Consider the following 22,190-nt stretch of genomic DNA (forward strand, 5'->3'; position numbering starts at 1 on the left):
TTTCATTGCCTTAGATGCAAGAGATAAAAGCATATGTTTAGCATGTGGTATATCAAGAGACAAGTCATCGACATCATCTGCAAGCTGACTAAAACCTTTTGACATTTGACTGGATGTGATCAATCCTTCTTCATCATCTTCCTTCAACAAGGATAAGATCAAACCCTCAAAGATCCTCTTCTCCATGAGCTATGCGTACAATAATCGACTGTAATAGCACCCTCAGAGATTCATACAACATACCGAGACAGAAGACCATGTGCATAATTTGGGATTTACCGATACAAACAGCCCAGCAAGAAGTGTTTCACCTCGATTATCTGAGCTTCTTCTGCAACAACTGACTACCACCCTATTGCACATACACTGAAAACACAAATTTTATCACTTAATCTTGGACAATTGACACCCATCTGGCCCAACAAACTAGCACCCCTTGCAGTATTTATTTATCTTGTATTGCAATTGAAAGAAGTACATTGAGATTGCCCCAATCCCCTTGCTTTCCAATGCCCCTTTCTATCATAAATGACCAACAAGCCTTTTTTTTAGTTTGCCCCTTAGTTCACCCTATGGATTGGTCTTCAATTCACCCTTGACTTGTCAAATTTAGCCCCAAATCTAACTGGAATGGGCTGACCTCTTGGAAACACTAAAATCACAAAATGGCAACAACTATTCCAAGCAATAGGTCTTGAAGCTTCAAGCACAGGACCTCATGTGGCTACTAAACCCTAACTGCTGATGTGAATTAGGGTTTACAATAGTAAATACTTCTATTATCCACCAAATCTTGGACAATTGACACCCATTTTGTTAGAGTGAAGCAACGCGGAAGCAAATGGCCAAGACAAAGAGTGAACAGAGAACAAGAAAGAAAGAATAAAGTTATATTAATGTCTACAAAAGGCCAAGTTGGCCTATGAGACCAAAAGGTTACATACAAAATGTCTGGGAAGTTTTCCAAGTCCCAGTAAAGCTACTATCTAGTGTTATGGTGAACTAGGTGAGTAGGTACAAAATGGTATACAGACTCGATACAATCTAGATGCACTTCAAGTGCAATGTGGAACTGCTCATGGATGCAAAGAGAATATCTGTGAATGTCTCCACCTCACAGTCGTTCGCGAAGGAGAGGAGGAGCCTTCATCGCGAAGAGGAGCCGCCAAACCCTCGCCATATCTCATCGATGAGTCCATTCTCTCCTTCTTTTGCTTGTTTAGGGCTGAATTCTCTTTCTCTTTTGCTTGTTTAGGAGAGGAAATGAGAGAGAAAGAGAGGGAGAGGGAGGGAGAGAAAGAGAAAGAGAGAGGGAGAGAAAGAGAAAGAGAAAGAGAAAGAGAGGGAGGGGGAGGGGGAGGGGGAGGGGGAGAAAATGAGAGAGGGAGAGGGAGAGGGAGAGGAGGAAATGAGAGAGGGAGAGTGCATTCTCTCTCTCCCTCTCCCTTTTGCTTTTATAATTTGTGTATATATATTGAGAGAGGGAGAGGAAATGAGAGAGAAAGAGAGGGGGAGGGGGAGGGAGGGAGAGGGAGAGGGAGAGGAAGGAGAGGGAGGAAATGGAAGAGGGAGGGGGATGAAATGAGAGAACGAGAGAGGGAGAGAAAGAGAAAGAGAAAGAGAGAGAGGGAGGGGGGAGGAAACAAGAGAGGGAGAGAAAGAGAACGAGAGGGAGAGAGAGAGGGAGAGGGAGAGGGATGGGGAGGAAATGAGAGAGGGAGAGGGAGGGAGAGTGCATTCTCTCTCTCCCTCTCCCTTTTGCTTTTATAATTTGTATATATATATATTCAGAGAGGGAGAGGAAATGAGAGAGAAAGAGAGGGAGATGGAGGAAATGGGGGAGGGAGGGAGAGGAGGAGGAAGGGAGAGTGAGAGGGAGGAAATGGAAGAGGGAGGGGGATGAAATGAGAGAACGAGAGAGAGGGAGAGTGTATTCGCTCTCTTATTTATTTAATTTTTGTATAATTTGTATATAATGTGAGAGGGAGAAGAAATGAGGGAGAGGGAGAGGGAGAAAGAGAGTGAAATTAAAGAGAGAGAGAGGGAGGAAATGGGAGAGGGAGGGGGAGGAAATGAGAGAGAAAGAGAGGAAGAGAGAGAGGGAATGAGAGAGGGAGAGTATATTCTCTCTCTTTTGTATTTATTTTTTGTATAATTTGTATGTAATGAGAGAGGGAGAAGAAATGAGGAAGAGGGAGAGGGAGAAAGAGAGGGAAATTAAAGAGAGGGAGAGGGACGGGGAGAGGAAATGAGAGAGGGAGGGGGAGAAAATGAGAGAGGGAGAGGGGGAGAAGGGAGAGATGAAAACATAATAGGGAAATGAGAGAGGGAGAGGGAGGGAGAAGAAATGAGAGAAGGAGAGGAAGAGACCAAAAGGAAATGAGAGAGGGAGAGGAGAAAAAAAAAGAGAGAATGAGAGGAGAGAGAAAAAGAGATAAGATGTTAAACATAATAGGCAAATAGAGCAAGAGAGGGTATGGGTGAGGGTGAGGGTGAGGGCGAGGGAGGGAGAGGAAATGAGAGAGGGAGAGGAGAGAGAAAAAGAGAAAATTTATTAAAAATAATAGAGAAAGAGAAAAAAAGAGGGTCACGGTGAAGAAGGGACATGAAATGAGAGAGGGAGAGAAAGAGAGAAAGGTAAATGAGAGAGAGAGAGGAGAGAGAAGAAAAAATGAGAGAGAGAGGAGAGAGAAAAAGAGAGAAAAATCATTAAACCTAATAGGGAAAGAGAGATAGAAAGAGAGGGTGAGGGCGAGAGAGGGAGAGGAAATGAGAGAGGGAGAGGAAGAGAGAAAATGAAATAAGAGAGGAAGAGGAGAGAGAAAGAGAGAGAGAGGAGAGAGAAAAAGAGAGAAAAACCATTAAACCTAATAGGAAAAGAGAGAATGAGAGGGTGAGGGCGAGGGAGGGAGAGGAAATGAGAGAGGGAGAGGAGAGAGAAAAAGAGAGAGGAAGGGAGAGGAATGAGAGGGAGAGGAGAGAGAAAAAGGAATGAGAGAGAGGAGAGAGAAAAAGAGAAATATCATTATACCTAATAGGGAAAGAGAGAAAGAGCGGGTGAGGGCGAGGGAGGGAGAGGAAATGAGAGAGAGAGAGGAGAGAGGAAAAGGAAATGAGAGAGAGAGGAGAGAGAAAAAGGAATGAGAGAGGGCAAGGGAAGGAGAGAAATGAGAGAGAGAGGAGAGAAAAAAAGAGAGAGGGAGAGAGAAAAAGAGAGAGGGAGGGAGAGGAATGAGAGGGAGAGGAGAGAGAAAAGGAAATGAGAGAGGGAGAGGAGAGAGAAAAAGGAATGAGAGAGGGCAAGGGAGGGAGAGGAATGAGAGAGAGAGGAGAGAGAAAAAGAGAGAGGGAGGGAGAGGAATGAGAGAGAGAGGAGAGAGAAAAGGAAATGAGAGAGAGACAGGAGAGAGAAAAAGAGAAATATCATTAAATCTAATAGGAAAAGAGAGAAAGAGAGGGTGAGGGCGAGGGAGGGAGAGGAAATGAGAGAGGGAGAGGAGAGAGAAAAAAGAATGAGAGAGAGGAGAGAGAAAAGGAAATGAGAGAGAGAGAGGAGAGATAAAAAGATAAATATCATTAAACCTAATAGGGAAAGAGAGAAAGAGAGGGTGAGGGCGAGGGCGAGGGAGGGAGAGGAAATGAGAGAGGGAGAGGAAGAGAGAAAATGAAATATTATGTGCTAGGTACTGAGTACTAGGTAATAAATACTAGTGTTCTATGATACTATATGCTAGGTCATAGAAAAAGAGAGAGATAGAAGGAGAGGATAACAATCTAAGAAAAGAAAAGAATGATAATAAAAACAAATTGTTTGTTGTAACATAGACAAAATGGAGAATGAAGAAGGTCTTGTTGTTCAAGATCGCGAGGCGTATCTTAATTAGCGTGTTCCATATCCTTGCTCTCAATACAAGCTAGCAATTAGACGAAAACGTTGATTGTCTATAGAACACGTACGACGATTTGGCGAGTTTCAATCTGAGATCATTGATCTTGCGGATTTTCAGCAAATGGTAATTTGAAGTTAATATCAATCATGCATTGTACTCACAAGCTAATTGAATACCATATACAATAAGATTGGGTCTCGTTGGCAAATTTTCTATCCAGGGAGGTGATGCCTCATTCCAAGGGGGAGTGCACCCTTTGCGGCCAATTAGAAGAGTACGTGGGCATGCGATGGATGGAGTGCAAGAGCCAATCCACCACTCGTAAGGCCAATCTATACCGTCAATGCCAGAGGAGACAGGCAACCTTTTAGACCTACCTACAATCTTGGAGCCTGAGATGGAGGCAATGATCGATGCTTTGATTTCCATAGATGTCGAGACTTCTGATCCGCTTAGAGAGGAAGCATCCATACCATTATATAATGGGTGTCGAGTATCTCGACTGAAGACACTGCTTGCACTCTTAAGTATGCAAACAAAATACGGGTGGAGCGATACGAGTATGACCGAGTTGTTCAGGTACCTTGTACATACGCTTCATTGAAATTTTTTTCGGCACTATTATTACAAACATTTCTGCTTTTTCAAGGTGTTTTATGATTTTTTTCAGGTTATTGAAATATCATATATTACCACCTGCAAATACCATGCCTGAGTCTCGTGATGACGCATGACATATTTTACGGAAGCTTGGCATGGACTACAATAACATCCATGCATGTATCAACGATTCTATACTGTTTCGAGGAGAATACAAGACTATGGAGACATGTCCAAAGTGTGGTGCTCACATGTATCGACTAGACTTGCAAGGGCAAACAATCCCTCAAAAAGTTCTCAGACACTTTCCACTCATTCCCCTCATAAACCACATGTTTCGTACGTCCGGCATGGCGAGCTTGACAACATGGCATGCGCAGAATAGGTCCACGGATGGAGTTCAACGAATATCAACGGATTCGCGTGCATGGAGCCACATTGACTCAACCTTCCTAGGCTTTGCCCGAGAGCCAAGGAATCTTCGACTCGGTCTTGTAATGGATGGTGTGAACCCATTCGCTTTTTGCTCAACTTCTTACAATGTGTGGCCTATAGTCCTTGTCAACTACAATATCCCTCCATGGCTTTCTATGAAAAAAGGACATCTCATCCTTAGCTTTCTCGTCCCAGGCCGCTACAAAGTAAAAAATATGGATGTGTATCTTCGTCCATTAGTCGATGAGCTTAAGATTTTGTGGGAGGAGGGGGTCATCGTGCAAGATATGAGCAGGCGCGATGGTCGGCGGTCAGCCAATATTCGAGCCATTCTCATGTGGATGATGCATGACTTTTCGGGATTGGGAGAGTGCTTAGGTGAGCAGGCCTCCATTCTCGCTGGTAATATCTATATTTTATCTCGTTCAACCAAGTATTCACTAGATCGTGGTGTTGGAACAGGTCTGGTTACCTCAGGTTATCATGCATATCCATTGTGCGGGCCACATTAGACTCCTAAAGGTCACGAACCATGAAGAAGATGGTATATCAAGGACACGTTGCTTTCTTGCCGGAGGATCATGAACTCAGGGAAGGTTTCCTTGGCCGACCTCCAACACGTATGAACACCGCAAGCTGGTACGAGCTGAAAATGGTCCACGTGGAATCACATCCAAATGGAATGCGACGGTTCTCAGTTTTCTATGAGTTGCCATATTGGACCCACTTACAGGTCAACCACTTGTTGGATCCCATGTATATTTTCAAGAATGTGGGCAGCTTGTTATGGGACCACATCACAGGAAAGAGAGACACTATAGGGGCACGAATGGATTTGAAGGAGGTAGGTAAGATGGAGGCGCTTTGGCCGCAGTCGAGTGCTGATGGTCGCATGCAGCTCCCTCAATTTGCTTGGATTTTGTCCATTAAAGAAGAGTGCATTGTGAAGCAATTAATCAAGTCTATCGTCACTCCAACGGGTATGATGCGTTCTCTCAGGTCCACATTTTCTAAAGACGACCAATTATCAGGGCTAAAATCCCATGATTGGCTTAAGATATGTCAGGTTTGTACTACGAATGGATTGTAATTAGCGTGGGCATTTTGCTATTTGGAATGTAGCCATTATTCATAATGCTTTCTCATTTGTAGTAGTTTGTACTACCGATCACGATTACAGGATGTCTTATTCCAGAAATATGCGGGGCCATTTACAGGTTGTCGACTTTGGTGCAATGGATCTCACAGAAGGAGATTAAGACGTCCTCTATTAAATCCATGAGGCGGGGAGTAGTGGAGACAATCTGTCTCTTTGAGAAATACCTGCCCACCAGCATGCTCACGATATAAATCCACCTTCTTATGCATCTTGTGGATGAAGTGGAGATTGCTGGACCTGTCCATACGCGATGGATGTTCTTCTTGGAGCGCTTCATGAAAACCTTGAAAGGCTTTGTGCGACAACGAGCTCGGCCAGAAGGTAGCGTGGCCGAAGGTTGGTTGGTGTCTGAGGCGCTAGTGCATATTTCACAATGGCTACCAACGGTGGAACCAGACAATGAAATGCTATGGTCGCTGAAGGAAGATGATAGACTGACTGGAGATGTGGTGGTTGGAAATGGGATAGAAAAAAGAATGGATGCCTCAATGGAAGAGAAGGTGAATCACTTTTGTATATTGCACCATGCCTCTATGGAGACGTGGCTCGCCAAGTACCAGATTGCTAGGCAAGATCAAGAGGAAGCGCGAGCTGAATTCCGACGTAGTATGCATCATCGACTGATTCGATATCCCGAAGGCATGGAGGAGATGCCGCGGTTTATGTCAACGCAATGGTTGCATGGAGCTTTAACCGCAGCGTCTCGCGAAGGGACAGAGGTCTCAATGGAGGAGTGGGAATTCTCGAGGGGATGTAGTCCAAAGGTGATGAGGGGTTTAGAATCTGCCGTATCTAAATTTTATATGCGACATCTAATTTGAGTGTTTCAATGTACAATACAAAATATATAGTGCAGCGTGGTTGCGCGGACGGCATTTTCGCGTGGAGCGTATTGACAAAATGCGTTCCACAATGGATTGTGGTATCATGGCAAGGTTCGAGCAAGAGAGCCGGCGATAAGCAACAAATCCAAACATGGTTGTGGATGAGATGGAGTATTTTGGTAACTTGCAAAGTATTATTACAATGGATTACCGTAGCTTCTCCATGATACTATTCGATGTGTAGTGGTTCAAAGTGGTACTTGGAGGAGCTGGAGCAATAGTTCGATGAGGTCCATCTGGATTTCTTGAATTAGATTCCGAAAAAAATGGACGGATTTGCGCGACACCTTTGTGTTGCCGGCCCATTGTGAACAAGTGCATGGACTCATTTGCTTACTAATTGTATTATGACATGATTTATGTCACAATGGTTTGAACTCTCTTGTACGTGTTTGTGAACATGTAATCTTCTATCCAAACCCCCGACAACCTCGATGGTGGTATGTTATACCTTCAACTCCCCGAAGTGCGAGAGTATATAATCAAAGCGATGTTCCGAGTATAGATGAAGATAATATGTAAATAGAGGGGTCGATATTGCAAGGGGTGGAGGCCATCGAAAGCTTGGAGCCAACATCGGCTAACAATGATGGAAATACAGGAGTCCAAGAATTCTTTGAGAACGAGACAGACTCATTCTTTTGTGGTGACATGTCTATCGACCTTCCAGTGTATGCGGAGTTGTGTCAGGAGATTAACATGGAACCATAGGATACTTCATACTTGGAGCATCCACTTACTCAATTCGTTGACCAATCGCTTATAAGGGTACATAAGATATGCATTTTAAGTGAGATTTTTTTAAAATGATTTATATTACTGTGCTTTGTATGATGTAAATTGATTATTCTAACATCATTTTTTATCTGTACAGGTGACATTTTCAGGATGAGTCGAGGGATGAGTGATGAGGAGTTACAGAACATCTTCGCATGCATATCTCCAGACCAGATCGCCAGATTCAGAGAGATAGCAGACCAGGAGCTATCTGGGTCTTCGTCAGGGCGCTCTGCTAGATCTGCTTCAGCGCGATCGGATGCTTCGGCTTCGAACAGATGAGCTTGATACTCACGACTTGGGCCACAGGAAGGGAGTGCATCGAGATCAGGGGGATGCTGCAAAGATATAGAGGCAGTGAGCCCGCGGTTGACACGGGATACATGTGCGACTCCTTGCTCTCGTGGCCCTTTCAGGGAGCGTGCCTCAGGCTCAGGTGGATGTTATGGAGACACGGACGTGGTGTCTCCGTCTCGTCGTTCAGCTGGAGCTGCGTCACCTCCAGGATTTATCACACCTGTGGGGACGTCTACTCTAGTTACTTCGGCTTTTGCATAGCCGTCAGCAGGGTGCCACCCCTGTGGGTGCCACTCTGAGAGATATTACCCCCGTCGGTACACGGGATGCACAGGGGTCTCCTGGATATGCCCAGGAGCATGGACGCAGATGGGAGAGGAGCCATCTTAGACAGACTCCAGGGGGTTATGGATATCTAGTCGATAGTAGGTCAGGAGCCATCATCATGAATGATGAGGGGAGGAGGGTGATGGCTTGCATGAGAGAGTTGTGCCAACGAGTTTTTCGGCACAACGTCTTGGATCATTGGAAGAACATGCCGGAGGGGAGCAAGGACTACATAGTAGCATCCTTGCACGAGGATTTTCCGATGCTAGCCACAGTAGATAGATTCTCTACGGACTGGATGATGGATTGCATGCATGCATACATGTCACATAGACAATCCGATGCACACAAGGCAATCAAGAGTGGGGCTGCAAAGCCCGAGTGGTTAGATGCAGACGACTAGCGCCGACTGAGGGAGGAGGCTACAGATTCTCTAGGACGTTGGAGTCAGCAGCACGAGGCGGCGAGGGCACGACTCGAGGCCGGAGTGGTCCATCATCTTGGGAGTGGCGGCCACAGGACATATTTGGAGGACTTTGTAAGTTTTTCTTTTGTTTTGCTTGTTTATTTTTTTTAAATATTATTTGTACTGATAATCATGTTTCTAACAGTTAGCATTTTGTTTTCTTTGTAGCACTCCATTACAAATCGTGATCCGACTGGCCTTGAGACTCGATATGCAAAGAAGCACGGTCTCACTGCATTGATCGACCGATTGTATAGACGTGGCGGCCCTGTAAGTCACTCATCTTTCTTGTCCGTAGTTACCATGAGATATTTAAATGCGTTATTGTATGGTGGACTGATGTGTTGTTTCTTTTTTTGCAGAGTCCGTTCGATGCTCCTTTGCGACAGGACGAGCTTTCGGGGGATGAGGATTTGTAGCTCGCCCTTGGATCCCAAGAGCTCACACACCTTTATTTTTTAGTCGCCTGATCTATGTAGACATTTTCTATATATTAGTGATATCCTATCATGATTGTACTAATCGCTTTTTATGCAATCATGTATTTATTTCATGTATCAGTTTTATGATTTCAGTATACATTGTTTTTGTTTGCAAGCGCATTGTACACAGTAGTGCAGAAACTATTTTGTATGGCTCTCATAAAGCACACTGTGTCACAAAATTTTTTCCCTGTTATCGTCGTTATTAGTGTCGTAAATTTTACTGCTTGCGTCGTTATTGGTGTCATTACCGATGCTAATAGCGATGATAATACCAACTGTTCTATGGCGTTGCTAATAACGATGCTTTTTGTGACGACGGGGGAAAATTTTGTTATTTGCATTTTCTTCGCTTTAAACGTCGGTATAAGGCCTATATCTTGTAGTGGATAGGGTTATAACAGCGATACCCTTTCTGCTCTAAAGAGTATCCAATAAAGACATATTTTTCTACCTTTGGATCAAGATTCTTCCGTAGCTCATCTGGCACATGAACATATGCAACATAACCAAATACCTTCAAGTGTGATACATCAGGCTTCTTACCTGTAAAACATTCTTCAGGGGTCATACCATGAACTGCAACTGTGGGAGTTCTGTTCATAATATAAACAGCAGTATGAACAGCCTCAGACCAAAAATGCTTAGGCATATTCTTTTTAGCCATCAAGGCACATGCAACTTCTGCAATATGCCTGTTTTTCCTTTCTGCAACCCCATTTTGCTGTGGGGTATACTTGTATGTGAACTGTCTCTTTATCCCATGAGACCTCAGAAAATCACTAAACTCATTCGAGAGGTACTTTCCCCCTCCATTTGACCTCAAGCATGTTTCTCTTTCAACTGCAGCCTTGAAAGTTTTAAAGTGCTCAAACGCTTCACTCTTTTCCTTCATAAAATATACCCACAACTTTCTAGAACAATCATCAATGAATGTGATAAAGTATGAATTGCCTCCAAGAGATACATTTTGTGTAGGCCCCCAAATATCTGTATGCACAACATCAAGGATATTTCTGCTTACATCTCTGTCATGTGAAAAGGGTTGTCTTGCCTACTTACCAAACTGACATGCTTCGCATACCTTATGAAATTTTGCAACTCTAAATGTAGGCAAACCTATAACCAACCCTTTGGACTGCATTAATTTCAGCCTTTGTACATTTGCATGTCCAATGCGTTTGTGCCAAATTTCAATATCTGCAACAACACTTTTTCCTTTAGCATACATAGCAGCATTCATAGTAGGAATTCCAGCATCCAGAGTAAACATACGTCCAACTCTACTTTTCTTTGCAACAACCTGCACTTGTCATTGAAGTCTTCTACAAAGCATCCCTTTGCATTAAATCTGACTTGCAGCCCTTGCTCTACCATCTGACCGACTGACACCAAGTTCTTTGTAATAAATGGCACATGTAATACATTTGAAAGACTCTTTGTCTTACCATCATGCAAGGATAAGGGAAGTTTTCCAATGTGTAAAATTGGGTGGCATGAATCACCTGTCTGCACAAAACCTATATTTTTCAAATCCTGCATCTCTCCAAACCATTCTGCATGGCTGGTCATATGATTGGATACACTTGAATCAACATACCAAACATCATCATGTGTTCCCTTTCCTGTAACAGCATTTAGCATATGCTGCATAACAAATAGATGTTCATTTTTTTCTTCATTTTGTCATGAAGACGATGCATAGTTTCCTTGTTCCAACTTACCACTGTGAATATCATATTTCTTAGCATAACATTGGGCTGCAATATGACTTGTTTTGCCATAGTAGTGACACACAATACCAGAGTTGTTAGAACCTCTATTTTGCCATCTACCTCTTCCTCTAGAGCTCCCCCTGCCTCTAAAGTTTCCTCTACCTCCAGAAACCTGCATTTCACCAAACTGTTGATTGAACCTGTTTTACTGGTTATTGCCAGCACGTCCCGTGCCATGGCCTCTCAAAGAGGATCTCCCACATCCCCTTCTTGAACTTGAGTAGAATGCTTGGACCTGTTCACCATTTCTTTCAGACGAATCACCCTGCATATTGACCTTTTCAATAATCATGAGAGAGATTAGCTCATCAAAATTTGAAAATGGTTTCTGTACATATACTGAAGTAACGAATGATTTCCATGTCTTCTCATTGTTAAGGCCACTTAGAGTGGATGAAACCAAATCATCATCATCTGGCATTGCATCAATCGTTGTTAAGGCATCTGCAATGCTCCTCACCTTCAAAACATACTCATTGATAGACATTTTCTCTTTTTTCAAGGCATTCAACTCTTACTTGAGTTGAATCTTTCGTGCCTTTGTATTTACTGAAAATATGCTCTCAAAAATTGTCCAAGCTGCATGTGAAGTTTTTGCATTTTTGATATGTCCCAGCATAGTATTATCAATTATTGGAGATAGCGAGTATATCACCTTTTTGTCTTTCGCATTCCACTGTTTCCATGCTTTTAACTCATTTTCAGTCAGAGGGATACCTAGCTCTGGCTCCTTTTTCTTCACCTAAAACAAATTCATAAAGGCTCTTTCCAATAAGGAAGTTTGTCACACGAAACTTCCATGAAGGGTAGTTGTTCTTGTCGAGCTTCTCAATAATAGGATTTCCACTGTTCTCTACCATTATCACAAAACTAATACCAAATAGCAAGCAGATCTTCTGCAACCCTCGACCTGTAGTGCACAGCAATACACCAGACAGTCTTTTTCACTGTCTGCTCAACAATACATGCAATCTGTAACCAATTTGTAGATAAACCTTGTTTTTATTTGCAGATAAACACCTTTGAACTTACAAATCTGAAATCTGTAACCTCTGTACCTGTATATACGGTAGACACAGCTGAAATTGCAGGATACCTCGAACTACTGTCCGCAACCTTGCGAGTCTAAAACGGGACCTGAAATGACCTTGGATGGCCAAAATAGCAGCGAAAAAGCCCTAAAGAACATATTTGCAGAATATACCGTGCTCTTCACGCACGCCAAATCTCATTGCAATCTGAGATTTTTGCTCTACCCTACTTCCGATGACTCCACAGGCACTATCCAAGAGAGAGAGTGGAAGAATGGGAGAGCTTCTTACCCGTTGTTTTCTTGCTCGAACCTTACTTCTTCTCCTTCACTTCAGCCTTCAAAATCAGCCTCTCTCAGTGGCGAGGCTTGATACCATTTCAAGAATCGCGTGGTGGGGAAACTTGCTCAAGATGCTGCGTCGAACACATACAGAATTCACTAGGAGAAGCTCACTCAAGAGACAAGAAGAGAGATGGAGGCCACAACATTTTCTTGCTGGTTTCTTCTTCTTTCACACACTTTACAATGTACACAAAGTATAGATAAGATACAACATAAAAGAAAGTGGCCTACTAAGTCAAACAATGCATAACCGACTACACTAGTCGATTGGCGCTATAACTATGCCAGCTATAAATAGGTGTAACAACCTAAATATAATAAGTAATGAGTCAATGGCCATATGAGAGTCATAATGACCACGGACGTGCTAAGTGTAGATGTGTGGACCTATCTAATGAGGCGGTCCATCATCAATGTCCGAATGTGTTCAGCTTGTCATCTCAACATTTGTCACTTAGACCCTACTGAGTCTACCTCGCAACAGAAGAGTTCCATCCAGAACCCACTACGATCGACCTGGATTTTTAAGTTCCTAAAATCAGACAGGTCTCCTAATAGCCAGAGCATCAGTAATTTTGAGTTCCCACTTCTACAAGATTACTCAATTTGAAGCAGACTTGCCATTGCAGTTGGTTCAAAGAGATTGGGAGACGGAGGGGAGTGCAGTACATCAATCCTCCTGCCCATAAGGCAAAATCCCATTCCGATCCCCTAAAAAAATACAAGTCGATTCTACCTAACGAATAGTTGGTCAATTTATCGTCTTCCTATTTCTATTGCTGATTTAGAAAAGCTCCCAACTAACTAGGGCCACTCTACCATTGGACGGACCTGTCAGGGATTACGTCCACCCAAAAACTACATCACATTTATTGGAACATATACAACTAGCTTTCTTAACTAGTCTATTAAATCACATGTTTCTTCATGTCATTTATCTCAAAACACATATACAATTCAAACAACCCTTCAATAAAACAAATTTCTTTATTATATTAGAAGTTTATTACAACTTTCATCTTTCTGACCTTGCAAAAGACATATAGAATTCCACAAGGGTGTTCTACCTATATACCAAGACTCCACCCTTCTAACTAGTATTTAGGATTCCAAGATCCCATCCTCGGTCACAAAGGGGCTCGTCAGATTCTAGGAGTAATGCAAAATTTATGGCTAGAGCCCCCTACCTCCTACATCTCCTACTGCACGAGCCTATCCCTACGAACATACATTTTGCTACTACGGAGCTAGTCTAAGCCTCTCAAAGCAATAACCATGATCCCCCTGGAGTAGGGTCTCGCAACTAGCTTGGGGGTAGCCTAGCGCGATCTCTTCTTTTATCTTGTTTGTCAATGGTTTTAATCAAAGATTTAGATTCTAGCAAACACAAACAATCCTTTCAAACAATGACGATCACACCATCATGCAGTTTACAACTTCTATATCCAAGGTAGACCTTTTCCTAAGGTAACCTTACATTCTAATGAGGATTCTCCTCTCCATAAAGAAGTGTTGAGTACATCTCTTACAACATGTTAAGCAAGGCATCAATTTCTCCTTTGGGCTATCTTATCCAACATAAGTGAAATTCCTTTTAAAAATATATTGTGCCAATAACTTAACGAGATGACGTACCAGATCCTTTAAATAGAGTTTCACTTTTTAGGCATTAGTCAACACTTAACTTTGTCACATTTAACAATAATTATATCAAGTTATTTTACTAATCTCGAGTGCACATAAAGTCATATGTGCAATAACCTCTTGCAACTATTTCCATCATGATTCTACGATTTAGAGTCTCAATTAATCTAACTACAAATCATAGCAATTAATCGTTTATGCATGTACTAGTATGCTGTCTAGATGAAATTGTCAATTTGTGTAAGTGTAAAATATAGAAGCTAATATTTTATGTAATTAATTCTTATACAGATGATGTCCATGCAATCGAACAAGTAGCTATTGTCCCATTTGATGCAAAGGCTAACATTTTTTTTTTAAAAAAATCTCGACATAAATCTTATTATTTTATGTGGCAAAATAATAGCCTAGTAGTGAATAACCTGGTTTGGCATGACGGCATTGGGAATTTCATCTTTGTGGTGGTTTTCATGGTCTTTCCACCTCATTGCTTTGGAGCCATCGTTCGCAAGTGAATTCGAGAGATAAAGAAGGAGAAATGAATTTGGGATGGGAGAGCATAAGAGAAGATGGCTTCAATGACCGACACAACAGGGTTGAGCTAACTCTCTCCCTTGCACCCTCTCGGTGTAACTCCTCTCTCTCTCTCTCTCTCTCTCTCTCTCTCTCTCTCTCTCTCTCTCTCTCTCTCTCTCTCTCTCTCTCTCTCTCTCTCTCTGTAGCTCTATCTCACTGCCTCTTGGAGGGGTATCCTTCTACCTTTGTCTCTCTACCTTCCTCTTGCAGCCTCTTGGGGTCTTCGTATGCCTCTCTAATCCGCTCCCCGTACCTCTTATTTATAGCTAAATTAGAGAAGAAGGGTTGTGGCTAAGAAGAAGAGCTCTTTATGGAGGGGATCTTGGCAAAATCAGCAATTTGATGCTTAAATCACAAATCTGATGGTTCCGTTGGCTCTAAAAGGGGGGGAAACCCCAAGACACTTAATAAAAAATCTTCCAATTCACTCATTCATCTTCTTCCTATACGGAGTGTTTTTTTGTATTAAATCTTCAAAACAGGCTTAAAAACCACTTGCTTTTTTTACATGACACCTTGTTCTAGAAGTTTCCATAGATTTTTAAGATATTTATAAAAAATAATATCCATAATATCAAAAATATGCTAGTTTTGTTCGAATTTCTAATATTTTTGAACCATCCATACTATACACATTGACATTAATGACTAATATGGCTCATAACTCTCATTCATGTTGTAACTATTGTGACAGGTGGCTATAGTCCTTGTTAATCTAGAAAAAAATATTGAGTTGCGATTCCTTGTTTTTTTTTTATTGTTAGTTAATTAGTTATTAATGTTAGTAGTTTTTACTTTAATTAACCTTTAGTTAGTAACCTTACAAACTTACTAATTGACTAACTAACTATTAGTAGTTTTTACTTTAATTAACCTTTAGTTAGTAACCTTACAAACTTACTAATTGACTAACTAACTTTCAAACTAACCAACTAACTTTTAATTGCATCTAAGTATTACAAACTCACAAGGGAAACTAGAAGCAAGCAAAGGTGTATATAGCTAAATGAGTAGCCAAAGGACCTCTAGTTGATAACACATAGAGGTGCGGAAAATCCAAGTGGAATAACATGGTTTGTCATACTTTGGATCAACATGTATGGAATCATGGGAGGCCAATTTTACAAGTATCTAACTTCTTATTCATTAAGATTATCTATTTTATGTTATTAACTTGTTTTAATAACTATGCATCTTGTTGTTACTTCACACGTTGTCGTGATGTTGCGCGTTACTGCGAAGTCACATTGAAGTCTCCTAATTTTGTAACTTTTATCTTGTGCTTAAAAGCAATTGGTGTTACAACAGATTTAGAGTCAGGCCATCTTTTACATGCTGAAATAACTAGCAAAGGAGTTGAAAGAGAGCTTTATGTGGGAAGCTCATTATTAGACATGTACTACAAATGTGGTTTGCTTAAAGGAGCAGACTATGTGCTTGAGAGGTTGTCAGTTTGAAATACAATCTCATGTACTACATTGATTGCAGGATATGCTGAACATGGTCTTGATGATGAGGTGCTCATGGTTTTCAAAGAAATGCAGCTGAAAGATGTCATTGTGGATGCACTTATGTATGTTTTCATCTTAAAATCTTGTAGTACAAAGGGAGCTTTTGAATTAGAGGCAACCAAGGCGTTTGGCACTTTGCCACTTCAAGATACAGCTGTATGGAATGCATTGATTTCTAGATTTATAGAAGCAGGGATGGCTGAGGATGCACTTAGCTACTTTGAGCAGATGGAATTGAAAGAAGTGTCTCTAGATACATTTGCATTTGATAGCAGCTTGACAAGTTGTGGTAGTTTAAATTACATGACAAGGGGTCAAGAGATATATTATTCGATTGTTGATCATGGACTAAAAATGATGAAATTCCAGTTTGAAATGTTATTTTGTGGGCTGCATTAATGGCAGGATGCATCCAACATGGGCATGGCGAGAAAGCACTAAAGTGTTTTGAAGGCATGCATCATAAGGATCTCTCTCCAAATGAAACCACCTATGTTTGTGTATTGCAAGTGTGTGGCAACATAGGAGCAATCAAGTAGGCAGAGGAACACATGCTCAGGGAGGAAGCACTAGAGTGTTTTCAATAGATGCAGGATGAGGGCATAACTCCAGATAGTGTTACCTTTGTTGGTGGCTTGAAATCTTGTGACATTATAGGAGCTATAGAAAAAGGCAGAGAGATACATGCAAAGATTACTGAAGAAGGATTTCAAAGTGACCTTGCAATTGGGAACACCTTGGTTGAAATGTTTGGCAAATGTGTCTCACTTGTTGAAGCCTGGGAGGTGTTTGACACGCTACCAAATCGAGATGTGGTTTCATGGATAGCACTGATTTCAAGGTATGCTAAACATGGGTTTGGTAAGGAAGCACTGGATTCTTTTGAAAAGATGAAATTGGAGGGTGTGCTTGTAAATACTGTCACGTTGCTTTGTTGCTTAAAGGCATGTGGCAATGTAGGAGCATTACAAAAAGGGTTGGAACTATATGTTAAGATAACAAAAAAGGGATTGGAAAGGGATCTTTGTTTTGGTAATTCCTTGATTGATATGTTTGTCAAATGTGGTTCTGTGGCAGCACAAGAGCTGAAGAAAAAGGTCGATGCCTTTATTTTTAGATTTCTAAAAGGGAACTATTTTGGTAGCCAGCGATATTCAGGGATGACTTTTTTTTTTTAAAGGGTATGCACAAAAAAGGGGGGGCAAGTGAATCATGAGCTCTCTTTGGGGGGACGACAGTCATTAGATGGCATGAATCTTGGAATGAGCTCCATCCCGTGAAAGTACGTGCATTACAAGCATTTTTAATCCATGTGTTGATTTCGAGCAAAGAGGAAATCAAATTTATGAGGAAGAAGCTGTGTAGATATGCCAACATTACAAAATGGCTTCAATACGCATATTCAGAGCTTATGTATGATTGAACAACTCAACCATGTTCTCCAAGACTTGGATATTGGCCATGGACTTGGCCATGGACAAGGACTGCTACTAAAGAGCTTGCTGGAGATAGACCTAGCCTTCTGTAGAGTCACAGAACCAGCAATAAAGCATTGCCATAGTGTATGACATACTCGTGCATGGACGAATAATTACTTATCAAAAATTGGCCTGTGATTACTGGAAGAACCGATGACGCTACTAACTTGGATCCAACAGCTCTTCATGCTGTGAACAAGCTTATTGAATAGGCTTCTACTTCTTTTTCATTACATCACTTTGACATTATGTATATGCGTGGTTTTGGACACACCTAAGCATCTTCTTATTTAGTAGGACTCTTTGTCCGAAGCTTTAATTGAGAATAAGCTGCACTGTTTAGTCTAGAATTGGTCTTTTTATTTTGGGAAACCTATCAGACGCATGTTATATCAACAATCTTTGCATTCAATATGAAGAGTCTAGAGTTTAGTGCTACATAGCCTGATCTCTCTTGATGACATCTATTATAAGTGTTACCTTCTGGTTGCAAGATAGCAAGAAAGAAATTAGATGAGATTGCAAATAGAGACTCGGCGCCTTTCGGCAATCGACCCGCGAGATGAGAATCCTAGATCGGTCTCACAACATGAATTTTGTGGATAGATTTTTGGCTCCTTTAGAGGCTCTACAAATATATGGGAGTACTTCTACATCAAGAAAATAATCACCAAGAAATATTATTATCATATAGTAAGAATAGACATACACAAGGAGGTGATCATAAATTTTTATATAATTTATTAATGTTAAGCAATAGTATTGATGTATGATGTCAAGGACACTCCTTTTTGTACCACCAAGCCTTGCTTTCAACCTCATGTTAATGATCATGATAGTCGCAGGTAGAAAAGCAGCACATACTTAGTGGATCAAAGATATCATTTGATAATAGATCTACTATTAATTGAGAAACCCCACAACTTTAGGTGCATGAAGTAGTGTTGCAAGTAATGACAAAAAGGGAAGAAGAAATTGCCAGATATTAATGATACACCTACTAGTCATGTAGTTCTTGATGGAGAATCTAATGGCTCAAATTAGAGTTTGGATGATGAGCTTGATATTCCTTTAGTTAGGACACAAGGTGTACAGAGAGCACATGGTAATATAAAGAATCTATTGAGTGATCCAATAATATGTAGGTCTAGCAAGGTAAGATATCATGTTAGAAGATGTGGTTTTGAGGGTTATAGAACTCACCATTATGCTTATATAACAAATCTACTTGAGGATTTTGATTCCACTTCTTTTAAGGAGGTTTTTGGTCATGTTTATTGGGATGCGGTAATGGATGAGGAGATGGCTGCATTAGACACCAACACGACTTGGGATCTAATATCATTTTCCAAAGGTGAGAAAGCTATTGGTTGTAATTGGAACTATGAAATAAATTGTAATATATATGGTTCTATTAGTAGATATAACACCAAGCTGGTTGCAAAAGGCTATGCATAGACATATAGCATAGATTATGAAGAATCTAGCTTGCTAGGATGACAATTGTAAGATGTGTGATTGCTTTGGAAATAACTAAAGGTTAGATTTTATACGTCAAATGGATATGAAGAATGCCTTCTTGGATGTTGATCTACAAGAAGAGATATATATGAAGCAATCAATATGTTATGAGGATTTAGAGCATTCCACATATGTATGCAGGTTAAAGAATATGCTCTATGGGCTAAAACAAGCACCTAGAGCATGGTCTTACAAGATTGGACAATATCTTGTTAACATTGGCTTTTATATCTTCAATGCAAATCACTCACTTTATGTAAGGAAGGGCGATCCAGTTTTGGGTCATCATATTTTTATGTGTCTTGTGTTTTGGAGTGAGATTTCTCTTGTGTATATTGTGTGTTTGGTGCAGTAGCTGAAGCAAGTTCCCCCCACCATATGATTTGTGATGAGATATATATATAAACTAAAAGGGAGAGAGAGAGAGAGAGAGAGAGAGGTGAGAGGTGAGAAGTTAGTGCCCCTTCTTTCATCCATAAACCACTCTCTAATCAAGCTTCTATCTGCAACCATTGAGTAGAAAAGAAGCACAAGCAACAAAACAAAGAAAGGAATCTTGTTATGAGAGCTCCATTGTCAAGAACCAGGTCAAGAAAGAATATATACTCATGGCTTGGTGTTGGAATAGGAAAAGTTAAGGGCTTACTATAAATGAACAATAGAAAATTCTTGAGTCATTGATGCATCATCAAACATTTTCCAAGCAAAGAATTCAAATGTTGAAGCAATTCTTGTCTCTCATATTCGTAACATACTGACTTAGCTCAAGGTAAACCACTTAGCAAGTGTGCTTTTTGTCAATAGAACCTCTTTGATGATGATCTTAAATAATGGTGATAGAACAACATCAATCAAGAATTTCTACTGACTTGGGTGTTCATCGAATAAATATAGCAACAACAAGTACTAAGTTGGATGTGAAAGATGAGGATGAAGTGTTGTCACTTAGTGCTTGTTAGAGACAATTGCCTCAAAATAGTAGTATCATAGGTGAAACTAGAGATTTAGTCCATGTCTTTTGGACAATAGAGACAAGAGTTTCACCTAACAAAAAGGATATACATAAGTTAAGAATTGAGGCAAATTGTGTTATCAAAAATCCCATATATCTTCTCAATGAATCTCAAGTAACATGTTATTCTTATTATCTTTGATTGTCTAGATTTTGATTTATATTGATGTTCATAAGTACATTCTAGAATAGTAGAAAAGCCTTTTTATAATACCAAATCTGATGTTATAGATTAATACTCCATACAACATTGGATTAACAAAACTTGTCAATTATCATAGGCCACTTGTTCCATACATCACAAAAGAAACTAGAGATATACTACCTAAGCTATTTTATAGTACCAATTAGGGTATTATGATCCTTAGTAGTCATTCCATAAAGTACCAAAAGCTCAAGAACACACCTTAGATTTTCTATCAAATAGAAGGACTTTACAAATACCAAGTGTTCTGTTTATAGATTCAAACCCTATGTGGAGTTCAAATTTGGTAGTTTTCCATATAGTAGAGGGTTTTGTATAACTGTTGTGTTAGGTGCCTCTTGATACCCTTGTATAGTACCGAAGCATGAAATTGAGCACCAATTTTGAAGTTTAATTAAATAGCAAGAGTGGTCACATACCAAAAGTATCAATTTTGGTAACAAAATGTATATGTAGTACTAGATTTGATATTTTTTTGTGATTCTTTGCACCGAATTTGATACTACAATAGATTTAGTATTGTATTGTACCTTGCATAGTATCCAAACATGCAATATGCTCCAAATATGAAGCTGATTTCCATAGCAACAGGGACATACAATACCAAAAGTACATTACTTGGTACCAAAGTGGGTGTGTAGTACTAGATTTGATAGTTTTAATTTGTGTTGCATTGGTTCTATAAAGTACCAAACTTGATACTGCAATAGACTTGGCGCTTGATTATATCTTGTATAGTACCCACGTATGTGTATCAAATGTGAAGCTAAAATGAATACTAGGATTGACATACAATACCAAAAGTACCTTTGTTGATACCAACTTGTACGCCAACCAAATTTGGTACTTTTTATGTTACATTAGTTCTATACACAACCAAAATTAATACTACAACAACAGATTTGGTTCATTGCCTTGAATTGGAGTTGGTATTCTATAATATCAAATTGGTACTTTGTTCCACTTTGATACTCTATACTAGTTTGATAACGAGTACTAGTTTGGTACGATGTATGAGTTTGTTAAGAACAATACTAAAATCTAGTACTATAAATAGTACTAAATTTCGATACTCTTTTGAATCCATGGATTTTCATAAAAATATTTGAATTGTTTTTATGCTTTTATTTTTTGCACACATTGGGGCCTCTTAGCCCAAACCTTATAATCATTTTGGAAAAATATATCTATAAATGTAAATTAAGAGATTAGTTTCTAGTAAATGTAATTGCTTTTTTGATTTTATGTTTTGCAAATGCTGGAGACTCTTACCCAAACCTTATGATCATTTTGGGATAATATATCCATAAATGTAAAGTAAGAGATTAGTTTACAATAAAATGAATGCACACAATCCATTATTAAAAGCTAAGTATAGCAATGCCCAGAAATAGTCCTCTTATTTTCATCAATTGAGAAAAATGTGCATTTATGATCTTGTACAGATTTTTCTTTGTTCAGCATGACCACAATATCAGACATGCCTTTTTCCTTAGTTGTAGGATAAACTCTTCTTTCTGCATTGGGTCTTACAACATTGTAGGTCCATCCTAGGGTCTTGCACACCACCCTAGGGTGTTGACCCCATCAAAGAATGGAAATTTCTAAATGTTTTTTGGATCTTTTTGATAATCCTTTAATAGCACACCATTGATGCTAAGTATTGCAAGCTAGTTAGAACTAGCCTACACATCCTTGAAGAGCGGTGTGTCCAAAGGTCGATCATATAGCCACCCCAGGAGGTCTATCTATAAGAAATCATCTATATAATGTGTG

The 22,190-nt window shown here is 40.1% G+C and overlaps 1 protein-coding gene across 1 annotated transcript; it reads left to right on the forward strand.

The window, feature by feature from the left end:
- The first annotated feature begins 16,785 nt into the window (after nucleotides 1–16,785).
- On the forward strand, nucleotides 16,786–17,376 carry LOC148038519 (pentatricopeptide repeat-containing protein At4g18520, chloroplastic-like). Its single transcript, XM_087675260.1, has one exon. The coding sequence runs from the start codon at nucleotides 16,786–16,788 to the stop codon at nucleotides 17,374–17,376; it is 591 nt and encodes a 196-aa protein (XP_087531386.1).
- Nucleotides 17,377–22,190: the final 4,814 nt, after the last annotated feature.

This window comes from Lygodium microphyllum, chromosome 3 (assembly GCF_053477565.2).
Source record: "Lygodium microphyllum isolate KBCC chromosome 3, Lygodium_microphyllum_v1.1.10, whole genome shotgun sequence".
Lineage (NCBI taxonomy): Eukaryota > Viridiplantae > Streptophyta > Polypodiopsida > Schizaeales > Lygodiaceae > Lygodium > Lygodium microphyllum.